The sequence below is a fragment of the Ctenopharyngodon idella genome, chromosome 9, assembly GCF_019924925.1.
Source record: "Ctenopharyngodon idella isolate HZGC_01 chromosome 9, HZGC01, whole genome shotgun sequence".
In the NCBI taxonomy this organism is placed as follows: domain Eukaryota; kingdom Metazoa; phylum Chordata; class Actinopteri; order Cypriniformes; family Xenocyprididae; genus Ctenopharyngodon; species Ctenopharyngodon idella.
The window spans coordinates 20,063,260-20,090,212 of NC_067228.1; the positions used below are offsets into that span (position 1 = coordinate 20,063,260).

At 37.7% G+C, this 26,953-nt stretch overlaps 2 protein-coding genes across 5 annotated transcripts; one reads left to right on the top strand and one right to left on the bottom strand.

The window, feature by feature from the left end:
• Positions 1–422: 422 nt before the first annotated feature.
• LOC127519094 (sushi repeat-containing protein SRPX-like) lies at positions 423–21,539 on the bottom strand. 4 transcript variants are annotated; one of them, XM_051906545.1, is made up of 20 exons: positions 21,245–21,384; positions 20,787–20,912; positions 20,598–20,690; positions 20,453–20,515; positions 19,728–19,886; positions 19,475–19,624; positions 19,239–19,394; positions 18,747–18,902; positions 17,787–17,911; positions 17,423–17,680; positions 16,869–17,061; positions 6,275–6,322; positions 5,713–5,904; positions 4,374–4,550; positions 4,143–4,269; positions 3,857–3,978; positions 2,076–2,255; positions 1,649–1,782; positions 1,083–1,204; positions 423–903 (listed from the first exon to the last, which is right to left on the bottom strand). In XM_051906545.1, exons 1-20 carry the CDS (start codon positions 21,273–21,275, stop codon positions 726–728), a joined length of 2,790 nt encoding a protein of 929 aa, XP_051762505.1. In that variant the 5' UTR covers positions 21,276–21,384; the 3' UTR covers positions 423–725. The 4 variants fall into 4 exon arrangements, with proteins under 4 accessions (XP_051762505.1, XP_051762506.1, XP_051762507.1 ...); XM_051906543.1 differs by lacking the exons at positions 423–903; positions 1,083–1,204; positions 1,649–1,782; ... (4 more) ...; positions 5,713–5,904; positions 6,275–6,322 and adding exons at positions 12,129–16,513; positions 16,608–16,678 and having other exon boundaries at positions 21,245–21,539; XM_051906546.1 differs by lacking the exons at positions 16,869–17,061; positions 17,423–17,680; positions 17,787–17,911; ... (6 more) ...; positions 20,787–20,912; positions 21,245–21,384 and adding an exon at positions 11,319–11,495.
• Positions 21,540–21,683: 144 nt separating this feature from the next.
• On the top strand, positions 21,684–25,001 carry otc (ornithine transcarbamylase). Its single transcript, XM_051906548.1, has 10 exons — positions 21,684–21,810; positions 22,446–22,584; positions 22,686–22,767; positions 22,924–23,011; positions 23,102–23,255; positions 23,330–23,452; positions 23,955–24,008; positions 24,250–24,399; positions 24,568–24,705; positions 24,785–25,001. The coding sequence occupies exons 1-10, from the start codon at positions 21,719–21,721 to the stop codon at positions 24,851–24,853; spliced, it is 1,089 nt and encodes a 362-aa protein (XP_051762508.1). The 5' UTR covers positions 21,684–21,718; the 3' UTR covers positions 24,854–25,001.
• The last annotated feature ends 1,952 nt before the right edge of the window (positions 25,002–26,953 follow it).

Consider the following 26,953-nt stretch of genomic DNA (forward strand, 5'->3'; position numbering starts at 1 on the left):
CACACAGTATTAAGAATCAATGGTTCACAAACTTTTGAACTGGGTCATTTTAATAAATTCAGCTATTTTTTTTGTCTTGTTGATTATATGTAAACATCTTTTATGTAAAATATCTTACTCAGGACAGTACTAAATAAAAAATAACATGCATTTTGTATGATCCCTCTTATTTTGTTAAAATTATTCACATTTTCACAGATTCTGCAAGTGGTTCACAAATTTTTTTTGCAACTGTATATTTTAAGATTCACTATTTCACTAAGAAATTAGCCTTATACTGAGAATTTTTTAAATACATTACTCCCTACGAAATAAATCAATTTTAATTCAGAAATTGAAAACATACTTATAACATTCAATTTGATCATATTTATTTACCAAACCACCGACCCAAGCTGGCCTTTTAAGAAATCTGACTCATCTCATGTTCTGAAACAGGCTTTTATTCAATTAATATTGCTTTGGTAGTATTTCTTAAGAAAAGTAGACCATCCACTCTGACATAAATAGAGACACCAGACAAATAAAATAGAGTAGAGCATCATAAAAAGACAAACAACAAAGACTCACTCATGCATTCATATTCAGAGATGTGTGTGCATGTGTGTATGTTTTCAATATATGATAAGATGTAGCAGCTCTATCCAGACTCTCTCTTGTAGTTTGGCTAGCTTTATACCCAGTAGAAAATGATGTGTAAATGTGTGCACTGTGTATATATACATCTAGCAGCTCTGTCCAGCCTCTTTCTGTAGTATGGCCTCCTCGGTGCGGAGGGGAAATGTGTCAATGGTGGTAAAGATCTCTGCTGCTGTGATGGGGAAAGTGTAGCGTTGCTTATCCACACCCTGTTTGTCCAGCAACACCATGCTAAATGAGTTCTGAGACAGCTGCAGCAGCAACCTGCCCCACACAAACACACGCATATTTACTTCATTTTCAGTAGAATGATGTGTACCATCATGTGCTTTCTGTTGGGAGCAATTCACAAGTTTCTCGCAAGTTCTTATATACAAAACAGCGGATTTAGAGCTTTCTTGCAAGTACTGTAATCAAGTTACTGAAATAGAGTAATTAAGTACCTGAGTTGTAGAGCCAACCCTGGAGGGATGAGTCTGTGTCTGATGCGGCCGAGCTGAGCTGGATACACCCCCACCAGCTCAATCACCGTCACATGCCTTAAGTCCAGACCACACTGAGCATGCTGCACAATACAGATCATACAGTTTAGTTGCAATATGTATGTATATAATTATTATACCATCATTTTTACATTTTAATACACACATATTCTTGTACATCTATCTTTGTGAGGACATTCATTGACACAATGCAATCTCTAGCTCCTTACCCAAAGCATACACATCACAACTAAGTGCCTAACCCTTACCCTAAACCTAATTAAACCTTAACCTAATTATAACCTTATCCCTAAAACCAAATCTTGACCCTCAAACAGGCCTTTAAAGGGGTCTCAGGCCAAAATGTCCTCACTTTACTCCCTCTTTGTCCTCACTCCAATGGTCTAAAACTCAAACCAGTCCTCACAAAGATAGTTGTACAAGTACACACACACTACTTAAAACTTTCTGGCTAGGATTTAGTTTGAAGAATAAATTGAATAAAGAGGCAGATGTTCATCCTGTACCTGTAAATTAGTCATCTGGAATCTGTAGTAGTGATTGGCAGCCGAGGGGGCTGAGATGATCAAAATCCGCCGTTTCTCATAGAACTGGTCCAGCAATGCAGCAGCGGATCGCACACCAACATTAATATTCATGGCTTTTAATAAAACAAATCATTAGGATGTTATTCGCCAGAGGGCAGGAAAGTAAGAATAAGATAATGAATTTTACATGAATTGTGAGGTGTGATCTCATAAGAATAATGTGAATAATTCTGTCATGAAAATTGTCATCAATTACTCTAGCATTCTGCCTTACAATATTAAATACAAATACTCTGCCTGAATAAGCAGCATTATTATTATTTAGGAATGCTATGCAATCTTACATGTAAGGGCATATATTGTATAAGCTTCTGGTGTTTGTGAGGTGTTAATGTGTGTTCCGTACGGGTACAGGAAGTCTCCAGGCCAGACCATTCCATGTTAAACTGGCAGACTCTGGCAGCGCTGCCCTTCAGCTCGTAGCCACCCAGACAGCGGAATTCACACGTGGCCCCGTAATTATCACCCGCACTGTCACATTTCATCCAGCCATTGTCAGGGACAGAGAGAGGAGTACAGCGACGCACTGCAATGTGTACATAACACACTTATTACCTTACACACATTCATATATCACAATAGCAACACTTTATGCTAAGTTGTGCAACTAAATAAAAGTAAGGATGCTACCAACTACAGTTTAGCTTTTTCAGTAACACACTGCTGTTCAAAAGTTTGTGGTCAGTATTTTTTTAAAGGGGTGGTTGAATATGATTTCACTTTTTTAACTTTAGTTAGTGTGTAATGTTGCTGTTAGAGCATAAACAGTATCTGCAAAGTTATGACGCTCAAAGTTCAATGCAAAGGGAGATATTTCCTTTAAAAGAATTCTCTGTTTAAGGACTACAACAAATGGCTGGTAGGGACTACAACAACGAGCTTCTTCCTGGGTTAGTGACATCACTAACCCTAAAATTTATATTAACCCTCCCCCCGAGAACAAGCAACAAAGGGGATGAGGCCATGTTGTTAGAGTGTTGTTACCATGCCGTCATTTTATGCCGGACTGCTTCATAAACGAGGGTCAATTCAATGCTGGATTTGCACAAAAGATTAACATGATGGCACATGCTAGTTGATGAGTTGAACCAACTCCACAGCAACTACATAAATTTATCCACTAACCATTCAGAAACATCCAGTTGCATTCTAACGGTTGTAACTTCTTCCTGAGTGTCTCCATCAGTGTCCGACTCTGATTTGAACAATGTAAGGCTGAACACCGTTAACTGACAATCGTCATTTTGGCTGCGTGAGATTCTCCAGCTTTGTTGTTGTTGAGCAACCGAAGCGTTGTTGAGCAACCGAAGCGCGAGCTGTTAAAGCTCCGCCCTCTTCTGGAGAGGGGCCGGGAGCAGCAGCTCATTTGCATTTGCACACAAAAACGGCGTGTTTTTGCTCACACCCAAATAGGGGCAAATTTGACAAGCTATAATAAATGATCTGTGGGGTATTTTGAGCTGAAACTTCACAGACACATTTTGGGGACACCAGAGACTTATATTACATCTTGTAACAGAGGCATTATAAGTCCCCTTTAAAGGAATTAATACTTTTATTCAGCAAGGATGTATTAAACTGATTAAAAGTGACACTAAAAACATTTGAATTTAAAACAAGATTTATATTACATGTAAGTGCTGTTCATTTGATCTTTGTATTCAAAGAATCCTGAAAAAATATGTATTAAGATTTCCAGAATCAGCACAACTATTTTTAATATTGATAAAAAAATGGGAAACGTTACCTGATCAGCAAATCAGCATATTAGAATGATTTCTGAAGTAATGATGAATATTCAGCTTTGCCATCACAGGAATAAATTACATTTTAAAATGTATTAAAATAGAAAACATTTAAGAGTAATATTTCACAATAATAGTGTATTATTGTATTTTTGATCAAATTTATGCAGCCTAGCTGAGCATAAGAGACTTCTTTGAAAAACATTTTAAAAAATATTACCAACCCCAAACTTTTGAACAGTAGTGTATATATTTAAATAGATCTTGCCTTCTTAAAATGCTTCAGTGTAGATTTTGTAGCTACATTTTTAGCTAAGCAATTTTAAAGAATAGCTTGACTGTATTTTAACTACTTTAAATCATGAGAAACTAAAGAAATTACCTCTCACTCGAACATTAAACCTGCAGGTCGCCTTGTTCTCAGCACGGTCAAACACAGTGTATGATAATTTATGATTCCCTTCTGGGAAGTGCGAGCCTGGTGGCTTTCCTTTCAGTATAACACTAGAACAATAACAACAAAAAATAGTGTCTTTCTCACAACAAGAATCTAGACAGTGATTAGATGTAAATTAAATGTGAATTCAGTGATTCTCAATGGCATTGAGTGGTCAAATATTTTTGCAGAAAAACCACTGAACTGAATTTTAAACATTTTACACACTGACTCTGTTAGGATGCCGTCCGCTGTGTCTTTGCCCTCTGGTGTGTCCCATGTCACTTTGGCAGTGAGTTTTCCTGGTTCAGCGGTCTTCTCCTTTATATTAGGACACTTAATAACTGGAGGATCCACATCTGAGACAGAAAACACCTTTACATGCCTCACCACCTAAATACTATTTCATAAACCCAAATCCATAAATAAATATTAGTTAGTGCTCAATGACTGTTTTACTCACCCAGACACACACTATTGCCCCCGCTCCACGTTCTGCTGCTTTGGCAGGTGGCGCTGTGGTCTCCACGGAGTGTGTATCCCGGTGAGCAGAAAAACTGGCAGCGGGAGTTAAAGTAGGACCCGTCTGAACACTTAAAACCTCCGTTAGATGGCATGTTCAGTTTAGGACAGCGGACTTCTGTAAACATAATTTCATACCCTGGTGAAAATGGATTTGCAATGGACAATCACTGCTGTCAATCCAAATAAATCCATGTGTCATTCAACTGCTGACTGACATGTGGCTAGTATTAATGTGTGTCTGAAGATACATTCAGGTATCAGTCATTTGAGAAATTGAACACTAAAAAAAATCAACTGAGAAATCAATAAATTATTCAAATTATAATCAAACTTTCAGCATGTGGCATAAAAGATTAATGAATTTAAAGTTTGGTCATCAAAAATAATCAATAAATAAATAAATACAGATAATAAAGCAAACTGAAAACAATTTTATGTTTATCAATTATTAATATAGAAAACATGTTTTATAAAAAAGGCATTACCATTGAAAGTCAGGTTTGGGGTCAGTAATTTTTTTTTTTTTTTTTAAAGAAATTAATACCTATTTAGCAAGGATGAAAGTAAAGACATTTACAAAAGATTTCTATTTTAAATAAATGTTGTTCTTTTGCACTTTCTATTCATTAAAGATCCTGAAAAAAGAATTCATAGTTTCCATAAAAATATTAATCAGCACAACAGTTTTCAACATTGATAATAATAAGAAATGTTACATGAGCACCAAATCAGTTTATCAGAATGATTTCTGAAGAATCATGTGACACTGAAGACTGGAGTAATGATGCTGAAAATTCAGCGTTGCCATCACACAGCACAAAGTTATTTGTAAAATATACTGCAATATACAAAATATTTCACAACATTACTGTTTTCCTCTGTATTTTTGATCAAATAAATGCACTCTTGGTGAGCATAAGATACTTTAAAATATATTAAAATAGAAAAAAATATTTTGAAATTTAATAATATTTAAATTTTACAATATTGTTTTCCCGTTTTACTGTTTTTACTATATTTTTGATCAAATAAATGCAGCATTGGTGAGCATAAGAGACTTCTTCCTAATCTTACTGACCCCAGATCTTTGAACGGTAGTGTAAATAAACGAAAAAGTAAATAAAAAATAACAAATAGTTTATGATTATCAATTGATTGATAAATGCATTAAAATATAGAACTGATTATGCACAAATTCTTCTTAATCATTGAAGTGAGTTAACACATCAGCATTTATAGGCAATATGATCTTATAATTGAGTTCTGTGAATGTTGACCTCTGCAGGCGTAGTTTCCTGACCACTGTTTGCTGGCCATACAGAGAATCTCACTGCTGCCGTGCAACTCGTAGCCCGTCTTACAGCGGATCTTGCAACGGGTTCCCAGAACGTTCTTATAACGCTCTCCGCGTGGTGTCTGGCAGCTGACGTGACCATGTTTGACTTTCACCGGGGCACACCACGGCACGCCTAGAAAGAGACATACGTTATCACGCACGTACGCAAATACACTGAAGAAAGACACTGAGTCATACCAAAACACGGTCATCAAAACTTACCTGACAACTGGCATCATCCAGACATGCATGGAGAAAACGAGAACAAAGATAAAGTAGCACAGCCACAGAAGAAGAAGAAGCAATCAGAGGCCTGAAGCTAAGCAGGCAGTCAGAGATGTAGTGTCCTCTGTGTTGTGAGTGTATGTGTTCTGACAGCAGCACTCATGAGTTAAGATGTGGTAAGAGTGTTTTACTGAGGAGAAGATGATTTTAAGTTCTGTGTAATGGATTTTTGGGATCAATATGTGCATTTAATATAGTATGTCCTTGCGTGTTTTCACCTGTGTATCGCACATCTTCATCATCAGTGTATGGCCAGTATCCAGAGCCTGCAAAACAGTTTAGGACAGCACAAGCAAGAAAGAGTTGGCATGACCGCAGAACTTCAGATTCAGCTCAGCTAGAATCACTGTGTGACTATATTAGAACAAAGCAAACCACAGTTTGGTTTTTGTTGTAATATCATGTTGTAATATTTTTATGTTCAGTCTGCTAACTATGGAAGCCTCAGAATAAAAAAGGTAATTGTGTATACTATCATTCAAACATTTTGGGTCAATAAGAATTTTTTTAAAGAAATTAATGTTTTTTTATTCAGCAAGGACTCATTAAATTTATCAAAACTGACTAATGACATTTATAATGAACAACTTCCCATTCATCAAAAAATCCTGGAAAAAATGTATCACGGTTTCCACAAAAATATTAAGCAGCACAACTGCTTTCAACATTGTATAATAAGAAGAAATATTTTGAGCACCAAATCAGCATATTAGAATGATTTCTGAAGGATCATGTGACACTGAAGACTGGAGTAATGATGCTGAAAATGATTTTAAATTGTAATAATATTTCACAATATTACTGTTTTTATTTTTACTGTATCAAATAAATGCAGCCTTGGTGAGCATGAGATGAAAACGGGTACATTAAAAAGACAAAGACAAAAACATTAAAAAAAATCTTACTGACCCCAAACTTTTGAATGGTACTGCATTTATTCACAATCGCACAATGTGACATTTTTATCTTTATCAACGTGACTGTATTTTTTTTTTTTTTTTACTTTCTTGTATTTATATTTTTAAACAGGCTTACATAGCTAACACTGAAATGGGCTTGTTGTATTTTTTGACATGGCATGAAATGCAACAATGACCCCTGCAGGTAATGACGTGAATTACAGAGGGCGATGCAGTGAAAATGGCAGCAACTTAAAATAATATACGACACTATATTAGGATTACATGCTCTACAGGGAATATGATTAGATGGAATAGATGTTGGCATGGCTTCATTTAGAGGTCAGACTAGTAGCTGCCAATTTTACTAGCTTATTTACATTGAATGTCATGACAGAAACTCCTTCACAACAGTCAACGTGTAATTTCATCCTCTACCATGCTGCAGGAAAAACATTAATGTTCTCCAACAGAAACAGGTTTCGGTGTTCTATTCCATCTAATTCGGTGACTTGTACTTACTGTAATATAAAAGTAAGTGATCCATGCATCAATGAAACTTAAAACACGACCTGCTTCAAGAAATTATGGAAAACTCCATTACCCACAGATCGCCCTCTTAGATTGGGATCAAACACAAAAAACACGAGCCTGCATATAAATTGACGCTGATTCGCTTTTTTTATTCCCTCTAGCTCTGTTCTTTTGTCTCTTGTGTGTGTGTGTAAGTGAGTGGATGGCAGATCACACAGCAAGTTAGATGAAAGCTCCCTCTGATGCAGTAACAAGAACTCAAGGGAGACGGAGTAGCACACACACACACACACACACACACACACACACACTCACACAATGTTAATGCAGAGCTAGAGATGAGTCATGACAGGACCACAGTTTTCCAACTTCTATCATGGAAAACACTCTACAGGGATCATGTGTGTAGGTGTGTGCTCCATTTGGCAGATGAGTTTTCCTGTTCCATTCTGTTAAGCTCAGCAGAACGTTGTGTAACCCAGAATACTCACTGACTTGGCTAAGTTTTGCTCTCTTTTCCTTTTCTCTCTCTCTCTCTCTCTCTCTCTCTCTCTCTCACACACACACACACACACACGTATATATACTTTGCATGGAGGGAGTTTCCACTTAGAGAAAACTTTGTTAACTAAACCATGTAGCTTCTGTTGAAAAGATTTCACAGCTTCTACAATGTTTAGCTTAAAAACTGCTTACACTCGGATAAATGTTTTACAGTCATTAGTCAGAAGAAAGCAAGATCCCTCAGGCTCCCCATGTTCGGTGTCTGCAACAGTTCTAGTCTCCCAGATGTATGTGTATGGAGGTTAGTTTACCTTATTCTACAGTCTGACGGTAAAGTACAGTTTAATTTTGTTTATGTCAATCTATCAGCCACCACACATTGACCTAGCAACCACCCAAAACACCTTGGCAACCACTGAGCAACTGCTTGTAAGCATTTAAAAAATCTTAGCAACTCTCTGTCCACCAAGAGTACCCTAGCAACCATTGTGCGACTGCTTGGAACCATTAAAAACACCTCAGCAAAACACTAGCAACCACCCAGAGAATTATTGAGCAATTGCTTGTAGCCCCAAACTCTTAGCAATGCCCTAGTAGCAAGTTAGCAACCACCCAGAGCACATTATAGACCATTAACTGTTTGTAACCACTTAAAACATACCAATGCTCTAGCAACCACCCATAGCACCTTAGCAATGACTGTGCAACTGCTTGTAACTACTTAAAACCCCATAGCAACACCCTAGAAACCATCCAGGGCACCCTAGCCACTAATGTGCAACTGCTTTTACAACTTAATACACCATAGCAACGCCCTAGCAGCCACCCAAAGCACCTTAACTGCCTAACAACAGCTCAGCATACATTTTAACCTTCAAATCTCTCAAACTGTCAATATAGTCAAAGGCTTATACTTACATACATTTTAAAATTCAGAAACTTTTTTCAGTCTGCCCAAATATTCAAACTACACACTCTAAACAGCCTTTGGACTTTTAAAAATCTTTTAAGTTTGTCTTGATGATTTTTTTTAGTTTGAAACTATTGTCAATATGTAAATAAAGCAACAACAACAGTGTCAAAAATTCTCATTTGATTTTTCTCTCTCTCTCATATATGCAACAAGCTTGCTCATCAAAAAGAGTTAATCACTGGGAGCTATTGATTCACATTACAAAAAATAGCTCAGAATGTTAAATTCAATCGAGTTTGGGCATGTGGATGTAAAACCACATGCATTCACTTAATGATTCACTCATACTAGCTCAAGTCAGGACAGTGTTATGTGGACAGCCTGTCTCTGTTCTGTCTTAATCTTGTAACATGTGTTCATGTTTTAGCCAGCATGAGTCTGTGTTTGCGTTCACAAGGCCATAAAATACACAAACACAAACAGCCACCCAGTTTTTGTGAATAAACAATGTACAGCATTTGAGGAAATTCAGCAAATGCATCATTTATTTTACTAGCGTTTACTTTACACATGCAAATAAAGCCAATATGCGAGACTGATGGTCTGTTGTACTTGTAAATTGGACCTCTCATGCATTTACAAACTGTAGCCTGGACCACAACCACAACCTTAAAACCCAATGACAGGACAAAAACCTCACACAGTCAACACTTTACAGAATTATTTCCAGCCGTGGTCTCACTCTAATTGTGCTTGAAATAGAGATTGGTAATTTAGAGCAATTAGTTCTACCACCGCAACACATGCATCTCTTCAGCTTCTTCAATTGTGTTTCCAGCAGCACAGGAAATTTGCATGTTTAAGCGAGTCCAAGCAAGACTCCTTTTTAATTCATTCTCTAAACAAATAAAATCTTGGCTTGAGAAAGGTTTAAAGGGACCGTGGTGCATAAGGTGAATGTAAGCAAGTGTGTACTGCTTCTGCTGAAATATAAACACATTACTTCATCACAATGTTTTCTGGAAGCGAAATGCATAATGTACAGCAAACACCCCAAAAGAGTCTCCTTAGACAACCAACCTGATACAAACAATACTAATGGATCTAACATAAACCAAAATACAAATAGATTAAAATGCTATACAGATTATTAAAATGATCATAAAAATTTGCTGAATATGTACATCAGGTACAGACTTAGCAGCCATACTTTTAGTCATGGAAAAGTGGACAGAGTCTCTAGCTCTGGATACACAAAAAAATCCTGAAAAAATTTTTTTTTTTTTTTTTTTTTCATTAAATTTGAAAAATATATTTAAAAAATCAGTCGCATTTCCAAAAAACAGTCCCAGACCCCATGCTAACAGATGATGAAAAAATATAAATCATTCTGCAAGAGGTAAACACAGCCCCTTTGGCAGCTAGTTATGTATCAGCATGTCATATCCTGAAGGACAGTGAGTAGCACAACACCAGCATATTAATATGCACCTCCAGTGATGATTTATTACTAGTTGTTCGATATTTTGCATGTAGAATTTCTTACATAAATTCAATTATTGTAAATTCAGTCATTGTATCATATGATTACTATTTTATTCTATTAACTTGAGACTTAAATAAGCAATCTATTTGAGAGAAGAGATGTGACTTGGACTCCAAATGACTCATGATGAATAACACAATCTTTTTAGATCTGCAAAAACAAATACTACCTTATTGAGTAGGCACTTGAAAAAAACCTGCCTAAAATTGTAGTAAATGGATAATGAAGGATAATGAACAAACTTAATATTAAAACTGCATGGTATTAATATATTCATTGTCCTGCTACAAGTCCAAAAAAGGATTTTTAAGACTTGAGACAAAAGACCGTTGAACATGTCTGCTTTGTATGCTTGGAAATATTGTAAATGCTGACAATGATCCTAATAAATCTTTGCTGACTCTTAGGACACACTGCCAACTCACTGTCCAGAAGACATGACATTATTATACTGTATGTCACTAACCACAAAAAAGGCAAAGCACTCAAAAGACGTCCCAGCAGTATTGAGCAGATCGACCGGGCGCGCAGTGTCCTACTGGTGACAAATCATCAGTGCGTTTTCATATGAAAGAGTTCAGTGTCTTTTCCCTGGATTTATGGAACTTACCCCCGTTCTTTCCCCCCAAACAGCCCCAAAAGCGTCCACGTAAACACTCTGAGCTCTGTTGAAATATACTGTCCCTAACAGAGTAAAGCTAGCAGAAACAGCACGGGAAAACTCTCAAATTCACAAATACTCTATTCCCTCTGATTTTTGCACAACTTTGCATTAGTTTGATAAGTAGCCTAATGATCAACACATTTTGATTGATCAAAGCTCACAGCGCGAGACTCAACAGAATCAGTTTGGATGGGTCTCTTACCGTCATACGCAAAGCTCCCGGACAGCTGAAGTCCCACTATCATATACACACACATCCAGGTGTCCATCTTTAGGAAGTCCAGGAGCTGTTGGGAGACCTCGATTACATTCCAACGATAGAACCAGAGCACAAGCCCGATCCCGCCTCCTCAATAGAAATACGAGAGCTCTTCATCCAGCAAGAGCGCGCGCACAGAGCGGCGCGTGGACTTTTGGCATACAAGTATAAAATGTGAACTGTTATTAGTACTGCAGTGACCCTAAAAAGTAGGCTATTGGGACACTTAAGTAACAGTTAAATTATTATTATTATTGTCATTTATTACTGGAGTCCTATTGAACTTTTTTATAACACTTCTTGTATTGTATTGGAAAAAATATTGGATGTACTGAACAGTTAAAGGAGTTGATGAGATTTACTTCAAATTATTTTTGGTCTACATAGACATTACATAGGAGGAATTCCAATAGGATTCCTTTAGGATTTTAGACTACGGAATACAGAAGTTCTGAAAAGTGGAGTCTGGGTTAGTATGAACCATCATAAAAGGGAAATTCAATTGCCAGGCTCCTTATATATACAGCTAAACATCTCAAAAATTAAAACTGAGAGCGAATAAATCACATATCACACATTCTCTTTTCTTCAGCAACAGCACTTGATAGCAAAATCTTATTAACTTCACAGTCAAATCATAGGTTTGCAACTGCACTTTTAAATTGCAGTTATCATTTACAGTAATGTCTGGTATGCTGCTGATGACAGACTACGTCTTGGAAAAGGAATGTCAGTAGAACAGAAACATGAAAATTTTCACCAAAGTAGTTGTCTGGTTTATTTTCCATGTACGCAGAAAGAAATACTTTACACATCTGTGCTTAAAAATTAACATTCATATAAACACTATGACAATATATACTGTAACAGAATATGTATGGAATAATTTTAGTCAAGGCACTTGATAATCAAGAATCCTCATATAGAAGTGAGAAACATCCAGCCCTTTTAGAGCCATATGTCATCCTAAACCATAACACAAACCATCTTTTATGTTAATGTTTAGCTCCATCTTCAACACCCATCCACCATTTTAAGTTTCACCGTTTAAAGGACTGTGATTCACAGCACTTTTGAAATGTGAAGTCCTGTGAACTGTAAGTATACAGGCAGATGTTTGGGGTCTCTGTGCTTGTACTGTGCAGACTTTGGGATCATTTAAGGTTTAGATACTGTGGTAGGACACTGTTCCAGAACTGAGGGTCCTGAGCACCACTATCTGCTTGCTTCTTCCCTTTAACATTCTGTTGATCTCTTTGTCTAGTCTTCTGTCCGTCTCTCTGTGCATTTGTCTGTCTGTGGGCAGGTAACACGTTCAGTTTGGCTCTCTGTTTTGGTACTTTTTTGGTCTTTTCTTCCTCACCTTCTTCTTCTTCTTCTTCACCTTCTTCTTCCTCTTCTTCCTCACCTTCCTCCTCACCTTCTTCTTCCTGTTCTTCTTCTTCTTCTTCTTCTCCTTCAGTAGTTTCTGTCTGTTTCCTCACAATTTTATCTTTCTTCTCTATTTCTTCCTCCTCCCCCTCTTCCTCCTCATCTTCATCACCTTCTTCTTCCTCTTCTTCTTCTTCTTCTCCTTCAGTAGTTTCTGTCTGTTTCCTCCCAATTTTATCTTTCTTCTCTATTTCTTCTTCCTCCTCTTCCTCCTCATCTTCATCACCTTCTTCTTCCTGTTCTTCTTCTTCACTTGTTTCTCTCTGTTTCATCCTGTTTTTCTCTGTTTTTATATTCATTTCTTTCTGCTCTGCTTCCTCCTCCTCCTCCTCTTCCTCACTCTCTTCTTCCTGTTCTTCTTCTTCACTTGTTTCTCGCTGCTTTATCCTGTTTTTCTCAGTTTTTATATTCATGTCTTTCCACTCTGCTTCCTCCTCCTCCTCTTCCTCACTCTCTTCTTCCTGTTCTTCTTCACTAGTTTCTCTCTGTTTTATTTCTTTCTGCTCTGCTTCCTCCTCCTTCTCCTCCTCTTCTTCCTCACTCTCTTCATGTTCTTCTTCCTCTTCACTAGATTCTTTCTGTTTCCGGTTTATCTCTGATTTTATATTATTTTCTGTCTGCTCTGTTTCTTCCTCCTCTTCTTCACCATCCTCCTCTTCTTCCTCATTAGTTTCTGTCTGTTTCTCCCCACCTCTGTCTGTTTTTTTGTTCTCTTCCTTCTTGTCTGTTTCTTCTTCTTCTGTTTCTGCTTCTTTCTCACTTCCACACTCTTCCTCGTTATTTTCTTCCATTATTTCATTCGGCTTGTTCACCTCATCGTCTTCATCTCCTCTGTCCTCTTCCTGTGTCTCTGAGATATCCAGATTCTCTTCTTCTCTAAATTTCACTTCACTTGTATCCATTTCCCCTTCTTTCTCTCCCTCTTCTTTTTCTTCATCCTCTTCCTCAATCTGTTCACTCCCTTCTTGTCTTTCTCTATCTTCATCTGCATCTGCTTCCACCTCATTCTGTTGTTCTTCTTTCTCTCTCACACTTTCCTCTCCCTCCTCTTCTTCACTGTTTATGGCTCCATCTTTTTTGTATTTCAGTTCTTCATTATTTTCCTCTTCATCCACTTCCTCCTCCTTGTCTTCTTCATCCTCTTCCTGTTCGTCATTCTCTTCTTCTTCCTCCTCCTGGTCTCTGTTTCCCTCCTCTTCTTCATGGTCAGTCTCTTCATCTTGATTTTCCTCCTCATCTTCATTTCCTACCTCATCTTCTTCCTCACTCTCTTCATCTTCCTTTTCTTCCTGTTCTCCCTCTCCTTCCGCTGTTTCATTCTCTTCCTCTTCTTCTTCTTCACTCCCATCCTTTTCTTCACTCTCTCCTTCCTCTTCATCGGATCTCACATTTTTATTTTCATCCTCACTGTCAGATTGTTCACCTACTTCCATTTTCTCCTCGTTACTGCTCTCTCCTTCCTGCTCCTCTTCTGCATCGGTTTTCTCCTCGTCTTCCACCTCTCCCTCACTCCCTTCATCCCAGCTCTCACTCTCTTCTTCCTCATCTTCACCACCGCTCTCTTCGTCTTTATTCTCCTCTTCCTCCATTTCTCCATCCTCGCCCTCCTCTTTCACTTGTCCCTCACTCTCCTCTTCTTCTCTTTCAGTCTCATCTCCTCTTCCTTCTCCTTCACTTTTACCGCTTTGTCTGCTATTGCTGTCATCCTCTTCCTCTCCTGCTGCCTCACTTTCCTCTTCTTCTCCCTCCTCTTCCTCACCGTCCTCCTCTCCTTTTTGAGCACTGTCACTCTCTTCATCATTATCGCTCTCTCTTTCTTCATCTTCAACAGTACTGCCCTCTTCTTTCTGCCCAACTCCCTCACTTTCATCTTCTTCCTCAGCGAGACTCTCTTCTTCACCTCTCTCTTCCTCTCTCTCTGTTTCACTATCCCTCACATCTTCTTCTTCCACCATTTTTCCATTTTCATCTAAAACTAGCTTGTTTTGTACATCTTGTGCACTCTGCTTTTTGGTGCTGCTATCATCTGTTTCCTCGATTGCTGATACGTCCTGAACTGTGCTGTCCTGGTCCACTTCCTGTTCTGTCAGGATATTGTTTCCTGCCATTTCCTGAGACACTGATGCACACAAGGACATATCATTACTTTGTTCTGGTGAAGTTTCAGAAAGAACTTCAGCGGCTTTTATTAGGAGTGGTGCAGCACTAGCAATAGCCATGGCTGGTAGTGATGAAACTACACTACCCATAATGCTCTGTTCAGCCTGTGGCTTCCTGTCTGGCTCTTCAACTGATTTGGCATCTAATTTTATTTCATTTAGTGGTGACCGCCTGTGTTGTCGTGATGGACTTAACAAATTACCAGATGATGATTCAGTTTCTTTTGTGGCAGAAGATTTACTGGTTGCTGATTTGTTATTGGACCACAAACTGGAAAATGAGGGGCCTCTTTCTGGAGTTAAGCTTTTAATTGATGGAAATTCATATTTCTGTTCAGTAAGTGCTTTATCAGTGGGTGACTGGCTATTTTTATGCTCAGACTGCAAGTTTGAAGTGGATTGGCTTATTTCAGCAGCTCCTCCTGATTTTCTGTTCTCTATAGGGGGAAATGATATATTGGAGTTCTGAGGTGTTTTACTATCGTTTTCCCTTTTGACTTGTGCTAGCATTTTAGTTCCAAGCTGGACGTTTGAGTTTTCAGCCTCTACAGGTTTTCTCTTTTTTGCTTTAGACATTCGTGTGGGTATGGAAACTGATGGAGGACTAGGTGTTTTGGGTGTTGTTTCCTCCATTGGAGCTCTTTGCACATCTGATCTCTTCTTCTTTGCTTTCTTTGGTGTAAGTTCACCAGGATTTTCTTCTGCGTCAACTTGAATCTTTTCATTTCCTTTTTTTGAAGTGTTGGGTTTTTTGTCTGATGTTGGGTTTCCCTGTTCTTGTGTGTCGATCAGTGTTGATCTGATCTCTTGAGCCTTTCCAATGGACAGCTTTATGTCTTTTTGAGCAGGATCTGCCTGAAGGGTTGATTCAACCACACTAACTTCCATCCTGCCAGAGGGCACTTCTTGAACCTGGGCTGAAGACTTGACCCTTTTTGTAACTCTTACTGGAATACCCTCCTCTTTGATTTTATGAGATTTCACCTCTTGAACTTTTGTAGGCATTGTTCTAACTTGTTTGACTTCCTGACCTGGAGAACTTGTATTTTGAATTTTAAGTGAACCTGACTTGGTCTCTTGCTCCATCTCAGCAAGAGTTGTAACCTCTTGACCTCTGGGAAAGGCTTGTTGAACTTTACTATTTTTATCTACTTTTGAAATTTTGTGCCTTGAATCAGTATTAGTACTGCGTGTTTCACTGCATCCCTCTCTTTCGTTAGCTGACATTCTCTCTGGAGATAATCTGACCTCTAATGCTTGAACTTTTGATTTATTATTTGTACTCTGGATAGGTTTTTGGTATGTTTTGGATTGTATTTTGCTTTGTGATGCTGTAGTAGAAAAACATTTCTCCTGCGTAGCAGGGTTCTTTGGATTTCCAGACCTGGGCTTCTTGTGTTTAAGATTGCTTGGTGGTAGAGATTCTGTCATTGATGGATGAGAAACAGAACCAGCCTGTACTTCAGTGGACGGAGCCTCCTGAGAAACATTCTCTTCCTTCCCAATAGAAGAGGCTCTTGCCATCTTATTCTTATGCTGTTCATGTGTCTGTCAAATCAAACATTACATGCTTAAGTTATATTAACAGTTTTCCAATCAATAATTTTGTCATCTTGAGCACAATGACACAGCTTTAGCTCACCTTGTCTGACATGCTGTTTTCAGATGTTCCAACACTATGGCAGTCCTCTGTGCTCTTAGTGATGGGTGTGACTGTATTCACAATAAAGCTAATCAATACTGATAATCAAGTGTTTGTTTCTTGCTAGTGTTTTTGTTAATTTAGAATGACTATATTTAGTGATTATATAATTGCGGAAAGAGATATTGGGATCATAGATGGATAAATGGTAGATGGATGGCTGGAAAGAGGGGTCTTGGGAGAACATAGAAAAAGATTTACGTGGAGGTGTCCTGGCAGGCAGTGTGATTGAGGTAGAAGGAGATTCCACAGGGGCATCAGTTTTGAAGCGTTTAGGAATGTCTGTTGGAGATCTGGGTTGTAGGATGTTGCCTGTCAGGGCCAGTGCAGTAAAGCCAGTTGTAAGGGGAGGAAGATTGCAAAATTCTGGACCAAACTGTGCAGATGAGCTCTCCTGAAACACACACACACACACACACACAAATATTTTCACTTTTTCATTTTATTTTACTCTTTGTTTGGATGATCATAGTTTCAAACATAATTCATACTTTTATTATGGATTTAAGGTCAGGGACAAGGGTAAAAAAAAAAAAAATCTATTCATTAAAGGCATAGAAAAAGTCAGTTTTAATGTGACCTTCACATTATAAAAAGAAAAAAAAGAGTTGAGCTTTGTTACCTTCAATAAAAATCAACCCCTAAAGTGCTTAGTTGAAGAAACACCTCCATACATCTCCCTTTTGCAGTTTATAGATGGTCATAGAACCTTCATAGAACACAAGGAGTCTTAACCCAAGTGATCAGTTTCTTACCCTCTGTCTCCGTCTGGCCCGTGTTGTTGATAGGCTCCAGCGGTGAGAGGTTGGAAGAGATGAGGGGAGAAAGATCAATTGTGAGAGGAAAGCAGGTACTGGTTCTGGAATATGTTCTAATGGTTGCCCCTGTAACATTGAGGTATAACACCTGTCCAGGTAAGAGTAGGTAACGTCTTCATCCTCTAAACAAACTTCTTCACTGTCCTGTTGCCGTGGCCGTGCGAACACCAGCATGTGACTGGAACCACATGCCACCTACAACACATAAGCACAAATACAATGAATAATACATGTGATATTTCCTTAGTTCTACATACATAAGAAAACAAGAACATGATAAGGAATTATCAGAAAAACTTACAGTCATGACAGAGTAATCAAAGAACCTCTGGCACACAGTTGGACTGAACTGATTGGTGAAGTTCTCATCTCCGAGGCCTAACTTCCCATGACGCCCATCTCCAAATGTGTACAGGAGACCACTATCTAAAGCCAAAAACAGAGAAAGTGCGCATTTAAATGAGAAGTGTAACTAAACTATAAATACATGATTTTGGAACTGGTAAATGTGAAGTCAAATGTGGAATGTATATGTAATTATTGCAATGAACACATTTATCTATTATTACATTACAACTGTTTCATTGTTAAAGACTGATCAGAATAAGAGCAGCAGCACAGGTGCCCACGGTCCTGTAGCTCTTCCGGTAGAGAATTAAACTAGAAACATTAAGATCATGGGTTCGACTCCCAGTCGCTTTGGAAAAAAATGTGTAAATGTTACCCATGTTGCTCAATACATGTTTGTTAGTAAATGACACTGATGTTTTTTTATGATAAATAAATAAATCTTTATATATTATAATAAATATTTTTTGGTTGATTTATTTATAGCTAAATCAAATCTATTCTGACTTTTAATAAAAGTTATTGCAATCTTTGTACAGTGGAAGTTAATTATTATCAAAGCACAACAACTGTGAAATAACACTCAGAAGTGAAACACACTGTCGGTATTGCAAACATTAATGAGAAGAACTGAAACATGAATTTAACTGAATGCACCACATTTTTAAAATGACAAAAACATTTTTGATTGCAAATTTTAGCAAATACAATACTTGAGAATCACATTAACAACCTAAATCAGTGGTTCCCAAACCTGTCCTGGAGGACCCCCAGACCTGCACATTTTGCATACAAAATGTGCAGGGCTGGGGGTCCTCCAGGACAGGTTTGGGAACCACTGACCTAAATCATTAAGTGCAGTTAATTATTTTAATCCTCTAACAGTTCTAATTTAACAGTGTGTATATCTTACCTGTTATAAGTGCACTGTGGTTTTCACCACATGTGACATGAGTGACCCTGCCTTTCCTGAAGTGGCCGACAGCAACAGGTGCGTCTGTTACAAACATTTGCGTCCCCAACCCCAACTGCCCAAACTCCCCACGGCCAAAAGAATATAACTCATCCTCTACAGAAAAGGGAGCAATAACATTCAGTTAAAAACCACATGAACATTTAATGTTTAAGACAAATAACAAGAGAATTGTATGTGTATAATTTCATATGGTGTGCATTCAGTGGTCTCAATAGGTAACAGGACAATTAAGCCACACTTAAAAAATGTATTAATGTCACTTCTTTAGATAACAACATATCAAACCAAGTGGCATTTCAACTTTAAATGCCATTTGATTTAATATTTTATCTAATGGAACATTTAATATAATAAACATTCATACAATAATATATACATTTATTAATATACATTCATAGTTTTTAGGGCACTGTATGAGATCTCCATCACCTGTGAGGGCGAGCGTGTGCTTGCCTCCACATGCCACCTGCAGAACCCCATGCAGAGATTCTACTCGCTGGGGACAATTGTGATTGGCCAGCTGATGAGCAGAAAGACCCAGTCGTTCGTCTGCACTTTCCCCGAAAGTGAAAACATCCCCATTATCTGAAACATACCAAATTCACAACAACAGCATGGTCTTCTTGTTCATGCTTATGAATAGTATTGATTGACAGGTTCCTCACCTGTGACCAGAGCTGAGTGCCTGAATCCACATGAGACCCACTGAATGGGTTGTCCCAATTTTATCTCTTCAGGCAATAAGGCATGACTGTCATTCCCCAAACCAAGCTGACCAACAGAGTTATCACCCCAAAGAAACAGCCTGCCATCCTCTGAAATATGCAGATTTATTATTTAATTGTATAAATGCATTTGCATTTATAATAGTAGGTTTATATCTACTATGATGGAGAATCTGTTGCATATCAATGTTACCTGTAAGTGCAGCAGAGGTGTGGCCACCTGCAGAGAGCAATTTGATTGGAGCATAGTCACAAAAGGGGCGGAGGCGCTGGAAAGAGATGCTGTCATTACGGTGGCCCAGTCCCAACTGTCCATCACTGTTTCCTCCAGCCGCAAAAAACTCCCCTTGTGCTGGAAAAAACCAAAGACACTTTTACTTACTCTCTTCATTTTACTCACAATTCTCTTTTTTAAATATACACTACTGTTTAAAAGTTTGGGAACAGTAAGATTTTTTTTTTTTTTTTGAAAAACTAATGCTTTTATTCAGCAAGGACACATTAAATTGATCAAAAGTGACAGTAAAGAGATTTTTATTTCAAATAAATGCTTTTCTTTCTAACATTCTATTAATTAAAGAACCGTAAATCACGGTTTCCACAAAAATATTAAGCAGCACAACTGTTTTCAACATTGATAATAATAAGAAATGTTTCTCGAGCAGCAAATCAGCATATTAGAATGATTTCTGAAGGATCATGTGACATTGAAGTCTGGAGTAATGATGCTGAAAATTCAGCTTTGCCATCACAGGAATAAACAGCATTTTTATTATATTTCAAAATATTACCAGTGTAAATTGTAATAATATTACACTTCTTCCAAAAACATTTCCACGCCAATCTTTTGAACGATAGTGTATATCGTAGTATAAAAATACAGTATGAAACTGCCTCTGAATAAAAGGCCTTACTTACAGGTGCTTACAAGTGTGTGATCAGTCCCACAGGCAACAAACTGAACTCTCTCCCCTTTAAGAACTGTGTGGAAGAATAAGAAGATAAATAAGAAAACAGAGCGAGATCATTATAAAACAACATGTACTGCACCTTTATGTCTAACCTTTGACACAGATTGGTTTAGTAACCGGTCCTTTGGTTTGTAGACCAAGCTGACCGCTGTTATTACTTCCAAACACAAACAAACGGCCCTGCTCTGAAAAGAGGTAATTAAAGAGACAAAAATATAGTACATGTTGCAAAATATAGCCATAGTTACAAAATTACAAGGAGAGTATAGAGAGATTACAACCTGTTACAAAGGCTGAGTGTGACTGTCCACATGAGATGTGCACAGGTATATCATTCTTCAACCATAACCTGCTGGGTACATTGTTTGATATTTTACTCTTTCCAAAGGTAAATACAGCACCTGTATCTGCAATAAGGAAACACAGATGTTCAGTTCAGTATAACAGCTCTTCAGTACAACAGCTCTCAGTCACAATTGTTCACATACAGAGCAAAGAGCAAACCTCCCCATGCTCAGCAAGACGGTCCATTTAAATCCTTAGAAAGCTTCCAGCTTCCCAGAATAGCCTGTGTGGGTAATGCTCTAGGAGCTCAAAGGCATGATTATGGTGTCACACAGAGAGTCCTACAAGCACATGCTAAAACACACATACACCTACACAGACACACAGACAGACAGACAGATAGATAGATAGATAGATAGATAGATAGATAGATAGATAGATAGATAGATCTTACCTGGTATTTCTGTGTCTGTTTCTCCTGTCATTACCTCCTACACCTCCGTTCTACAGATGACATTCCTGAACCTTCAGCTGTTCCCTGATGAAGAGTAACAGTTGAACCGGAAGTAAACGTTACCTTGGCAACCGATGCGAAAAAATATAATCAAGAGTTCGCACTTTATTGTAACTGTACAGTTTTTCTTGATTAAATTGTATATATATTTGTATATATAATTAATTAATTAGTTAATTAAGAAAAGAAACTATATTCAGTGGGCATTTTAACAGAGAGAGAGAGAGAGTTTAGCATCTAACGACCGTGTGTGTGGGAGTGGGTGGGACAAATGAGCACATGCACAAGAGCTGTCACTCACCACACCCAGTTATTTGTCCCGCCCCCTTTCCGCACCGTTAGCCACGCCCCTAATGCTGCATGACAGGGAACGCGTGGAAATGCATTGATTTGGTTGCGCCAGTTTTGAGCTTCATGTTTACATATGTCAGTAAAATGTTTGCTCTCAAAAACAGAATATATTATAGTCTGAAATTTGCAAAATGTTGCCAAAGCAGGAACTTTAGGTGAGTCTCAAAGTTTGCCATAAACAAGAAATATGGTTTGCTGCTGTCTGCAATTTTGAATGACATTGTATAATAACTTTGATTAATAATATATTAACAAATATTATTACAGTACATAATACTCAACAACAGTTCATTTAAATATTAAGTAGTCATGAGTGTCGTGAAAGTTTGATTAATGTTCTCTTTTTAATGTATAGGAAAAAGCTGATCTGTTAAGCATAAAAAAAATTATTTTAATACCTTTTTAATTAATACATTTAATTAATGTGTAGTTGGCTAATAACGTGGATATTTTAACATAACATTAACATTTAACATTTTTGCTGAATTTATATATTTTATAAAGGAACATGTATCCTTTAGATTCTGATACTTTTTGAGTTTTTAACCATTTTAAAAAATGTCACTTTTTTAAAATCACTAGCTTTTGTGCACCTCATTTAAATGCTATGTATGGCAAAAAATTAATATAAATAGCCAACACAATATTCTAGATAGCAATTTGAAAATGTTATTTAAAATGTTGTTTTACATGAACTGTTTTTATAAAGTGTGTTTGAGTTTTCTATTCTCTTTTTAATATTCAAGCAGTTTTCCATCTGTATCATGTGCATGCATCTGTACGTCCACAGAGTGGGAAAAGCAACTCTGGAGAGTGTTAAGCTGAAGGGCAGCAGCTTTCTAACACTAAAGGACTTTAATGCAGAGGAAATTAAACATATCCTCTGGGTTTCTGCTGACCTAAAGCATCGAATAAAGCACAGGGGCGAGGTACTGCAAAATATACTGCAACTATTGAACTTACTGATTGGAAATCTCACCATTTTCAGGACTGATAAACAATGTTAATTTATTTCTCTTTCTATGCACAGTATGTCCCATTACTTCAAGGCAAATCTATTGCCATGATATTTGAAAAGAGGAGCACTAGGACCCGCATGTCCACTGAAACAGGTGTCATTCAGAGTTTGAGCTTGTGAAAGGGCTTAAATTTATCAGTGCGGTCTCTGAACAAAATGAATGAATAGGGGTGGATACAGCACAAAGGATCTGATGCATAGACAGCTTCTCTCTCTCTCTCTCTCTCTCTCTCTCTCTCTCTTTCACTAGGGTTCTCTCTGTTGGGTGGCCATCCATGTTTTCTCACACCCCAGGATATCCATCTAGGCGTCAATGAAAGCACCACAGACACGGCCAGGTCTGAATTTAAACACATTGTAAACACTGTTTAGACTCAATACTGTGAGGTCTTGACATGGTCTTATATGTGAGTGTGTATGTATGGCAGGGTGCTTTCTGGTTTAGCTGATATCGTGTTAGCTCGGGTGTATAGTCACTCATCTCTGGAGCACCTGGATAAAGACGCTTCTATACCAATCATCAATGGCCTGTCTGACCTCTACCACCCTATACAGATTCTGGCTGATCTAATGACACTGCAGGTACAAATTCACCGACACTTACACATACATAAACTGAAGTACCTTCACTCATGTGTTCGTTTTCACTCTTACAGGAGCACTACGGCTCATTAAAAGGCCTCACTTTGGCTTGGATAGGTGATGGAAACAACGTTCTTCACTCCTTCATGATGTCATTGGCTAAACTAGGTGTCAATCTAAAAGTGGCCACACCCAAGGTCTGCCCCTTTCAGAGCTGTTATGCATACATTTCCATTCAAATGTTTTTTTTTTTTTTTTTTGTTAATTATTCAGCAAGGACATTAAATTGAAAAATATATATATATATATATCACGGATTCCACAAAAATATTAAAAAGCACGACTGTTTTTAACATTGATAATAATAAGAAATTTTACTTGAGAATCAGCATATTAGAATGATTTCTGAAGGATCATGTGACGCTGAAGACTGGAGTACTGAAAAATCAACTTTGCCATCACAGTAATAAATTACATTTTGAAATATATTAAAATAGAAAACAGTGTATTTAAATTGTAATATTATTTAACAGTATAACTGTTTTTACTGTATTGCTCATGAAATAAATGCAGCCTTGGTGAGCATAAGAGATTTCTTTCAAAAACATTAAAAATTGTACCTACTTTTGAACGGCTATATACATATATTTATGTTTATCTCTGAAATGATTTTACCTAAATTTAACCTCTTATCTTTAGGGTTATGAGCCAGATGCTAACGTCACTCAAGAGGCTCAGCGTTTATCTAAGCAGGTATAGACTGCCCTACAATGCAACTGTCTTTTTATAATGTCTGCTTTATCTTTATAATGTATGCTCTATACCATGCATTTGCATTAGGCCTATGTGTTTGTCTATGTATGTGAAATGATTCTTTAATAATTGTCTTTAAGAACTGAATAAGTCTGTGTAAAAGTGTTTTATAGAGTTTTTAACGTTCACCAACGTGTGTATAGTATGCAATGATTAGCTAATTATGATATTCATGCTATAGTTTGGTACCAAGTTGCAATTCCTGACGGATCCAGTGGAGGCAGCACGGGACAGTAGTGTGCTGGTTACTGACACTTGGGTGAGCATGGGCCAAGAGGAGGAGAAGAAGAAGAGACTGAAAGATTTCCATGGTTACCAGATCACCATGCAGGTAGACAAACATCTATCAACTTTGTCTAGTTTGATCTAGACTAGTCTAGACTTTTTTATTCCATTATGATTATAATGCATTTATATGCAGCCTTATTGTGGAAATAAAAAAAATGCTTCTGAATAGTGTTATGAAGTTTTTTTCATGTTTCTGTTGAATTGCTGACAGACAGGAAGTGTGGCTGCACCAGACTGGACATTTCTACACTGTCTCCCACGTAAAGCAGAGGAAGTAGATGATGAAGTTTTCTACTCACCACGTTCCCTCGTGTTTAAAGAAGCCGAGAACCGCAAGTGGACCATTATGGTAAAGTGTATATGTCAAGATGTGAGCATTAATAATGCCTTTGTGTTTGTTAAGTAATGTTTCTATTTGTTTTCTTCAGGGTTTGATGGTGTGCATCCTGACAGACTATAGGCCGCAAATTCCCAAACTCAAATTTAAAAAAAATTGAAAAACAAAAAACCTAAACAAACAGAATACTGTCATCATCTGCTTTTGTATCATAAAATTAGTAATCATATGTCTCAACAAACTTTGAAAATGGGGGTTTTAAAGGAGAAATAAACAATTAATTTAAATAAATTAAATACTTTTCACAACATTGTATTATTCAAGTATTTTAGTTGTGCAAATACCAGTATGACCTATAGAGGGGGCTCTGACATTGTGTGAAATGGTATGCATTATAAAACATTTGACATTTGATGATTCTATTTTTTTTTTTTTTTTAACAACAGAAAGAGGTTGAAAAATGCACTCAGTGAAAAAACAATAATCCAATTCATTTTCATTTACTATAATGGCCATCATTGTAGGTTTCTGTATAATCATGTGAAATTGCTTAGAAACATTTTACATAACAGATAAACTCTCAGGTCATCCCTTGCATGTCTTATTCTGCACAGGACAGAAATACAATACAGTCCAGCAGCGACATGATTCAGAGTATGGGAATGCATTTAAAACCACTGTGGTATTTTTATGTTAAGTGTACTGATCTTATCATAAAAAGAAAAGCGTGTGTTTTATCATGAATGTGGGGTCATTGGGCATGCTTTAGTTGTTGTTTTTTTAGTTTCACCATGACTTTTTACTGGCATCTGCCCTGCAGTATCAGATCAGAGTGGAATCAGACTATATGGGCAGTATTAGATACGATTTTGTATTTTGTATTTTAAAGCCTTTGAAAAAAACATCAAATGTTATTTAAATACATTTAAGTTGAGTAGTTTTGTATTTTCAAAATACATAAATACGTTATGCCAGTCATCCTCTTTATTAGGCTGCTGAATTCCTCTATCAACTAGTTCAGGCTCCCAACCGCAACTTTCATGCATGTGAGCTGCAGCTCTACGACTCCATCTAGCATTGGGTGAGCGCAAAAGAGAACTTATCCCACAAAAGAGAACTCATCCTGCAAAAGAAAACACATCCCGCAAAAGAAAACTCATCCCGCAAAAGAGAACTCATCCCGCAAAAGAGATCTCATCCCGCAAAAGAGAACTCATCTCGCAAAAGAAAACTCATCCCGCAAAAGAGATCTCATCCCGCAAAAGAGATCTCATCCCGCAAAAGAAAACCCATCCCGCAAAAGAAAACTTGTCCTGCAAAAGAGAACTCATCCCGCAAAAAAAAAATCATCCCGCAAAAGAAAACTTGTCCTGCAAAAGAGAACTCATCCCGCAAAAGAAAACTCGTCCCGCAAAAGAGAACTCGTCCCGCAAAAGAGAACTCATCTCGCAAAAGAGAACTCGTCCCGCAAAAGAGAACTCATCCCGCAAAAGAAAACTCGTCCCGCAAAAGAGAACTCGTCCCGCAAAAGAGAACTCATCCCGCAAAAGAAAACTCGTCCCGCAAAAGAGAACTCATCCCGCAAAAGAGAACTCATCCCGCAAAAGAAAACTCATTCCGCAAAAGAGATCTCATCCCGCAAAAGAGAACTTATCCCGCAAAAGAGATCTCATCCCGCAAAAGAAAAGTCATCCCGCAAAAGAAAACTCGTCCCGCAAAAGAGAACTCATCCCACAAAAGAGATCTCATCCCGCAAAAGAGAACTCATCCCGCAAAAGAGATCTCATCCTGCAAAAGAGAACTCATCCCGCAAAAGAAAACTCGTCCCACAAAAGAGAACTCATCCCGCAAAAGAGATCTCATCCCGCAAAAGAGAACTCATCCCGCAAAAGAAAACTCATTCCGCAAAAGAGAGCTCATTCCGCAAAAGAGAACTCATCCCGCAAAAGAAAACTCATTCCGCAAAAGAGAGCTCATCCCGCAAAAGAGAACTCATCCCGCAAAAGAGATCTCATCCTGCAAAAGAAAAGTCATCCCGCAAAAGAAAACTCGTCCCGCAAAAGAGAACTCATCCCGCAAAAGAAAAGTCATCCCGCAAAAGAAAACTCGTCCCGTAAAAGAGAACTCATCCCGCAAAAGAGAACTCATCCCGAGAACTCATTTCAGTATTTGCACACTGACAGGCAGCTTTCTGTGCACCGCTAAACCGTCAAATACACACAAAAATATGTCAAAATCACTGATCTTAACTGAATAACTT

Bases quoted from the DNA above. Each gene is read 5' to 3' on its own strand.
- LOC127519094 (XM_051906543.1), bottom strand. From the start codon at position 21,275: ATGACAGGAGAAACAGACACAGAAATACCAG. The intron at 20,691-20,786 runs GTTGTAATCTCT...ACCTCTTTTCAG, and splicing joins ACACTCAGCCTTTGTAACAG to AGCAGGGCCGTTTGTTTGTG. The intron at 17,062-17,422 runs GTAAGAAACTGA...TGTGTGTTTCAG, and splicing joins GGGCCAGACGGAGACAGAGG to GAGAGCTCATCTGCACAGTT.
- otc (XM_051906548.1), top strand. From the start codon at position 21,719: ATGTTTACATATGTCAGTAAAATGTTTGCTCTCAAAAACAGAATATAT. The intron at 23,256-23,329 runs GTACAAATTCAC...TCACTCTTACAG, and splicing joins CTGATCTAATGACACTGCAG to GAGCACTACGGCTCATTAAA. The intron at 24,706-24,784 runs GTAAAGTGTATA...TGTTTTCTTCAG, and splicing joins ACCGCAAGTGGACCATTATG to GGTTTGATGGTGTGCATCCT.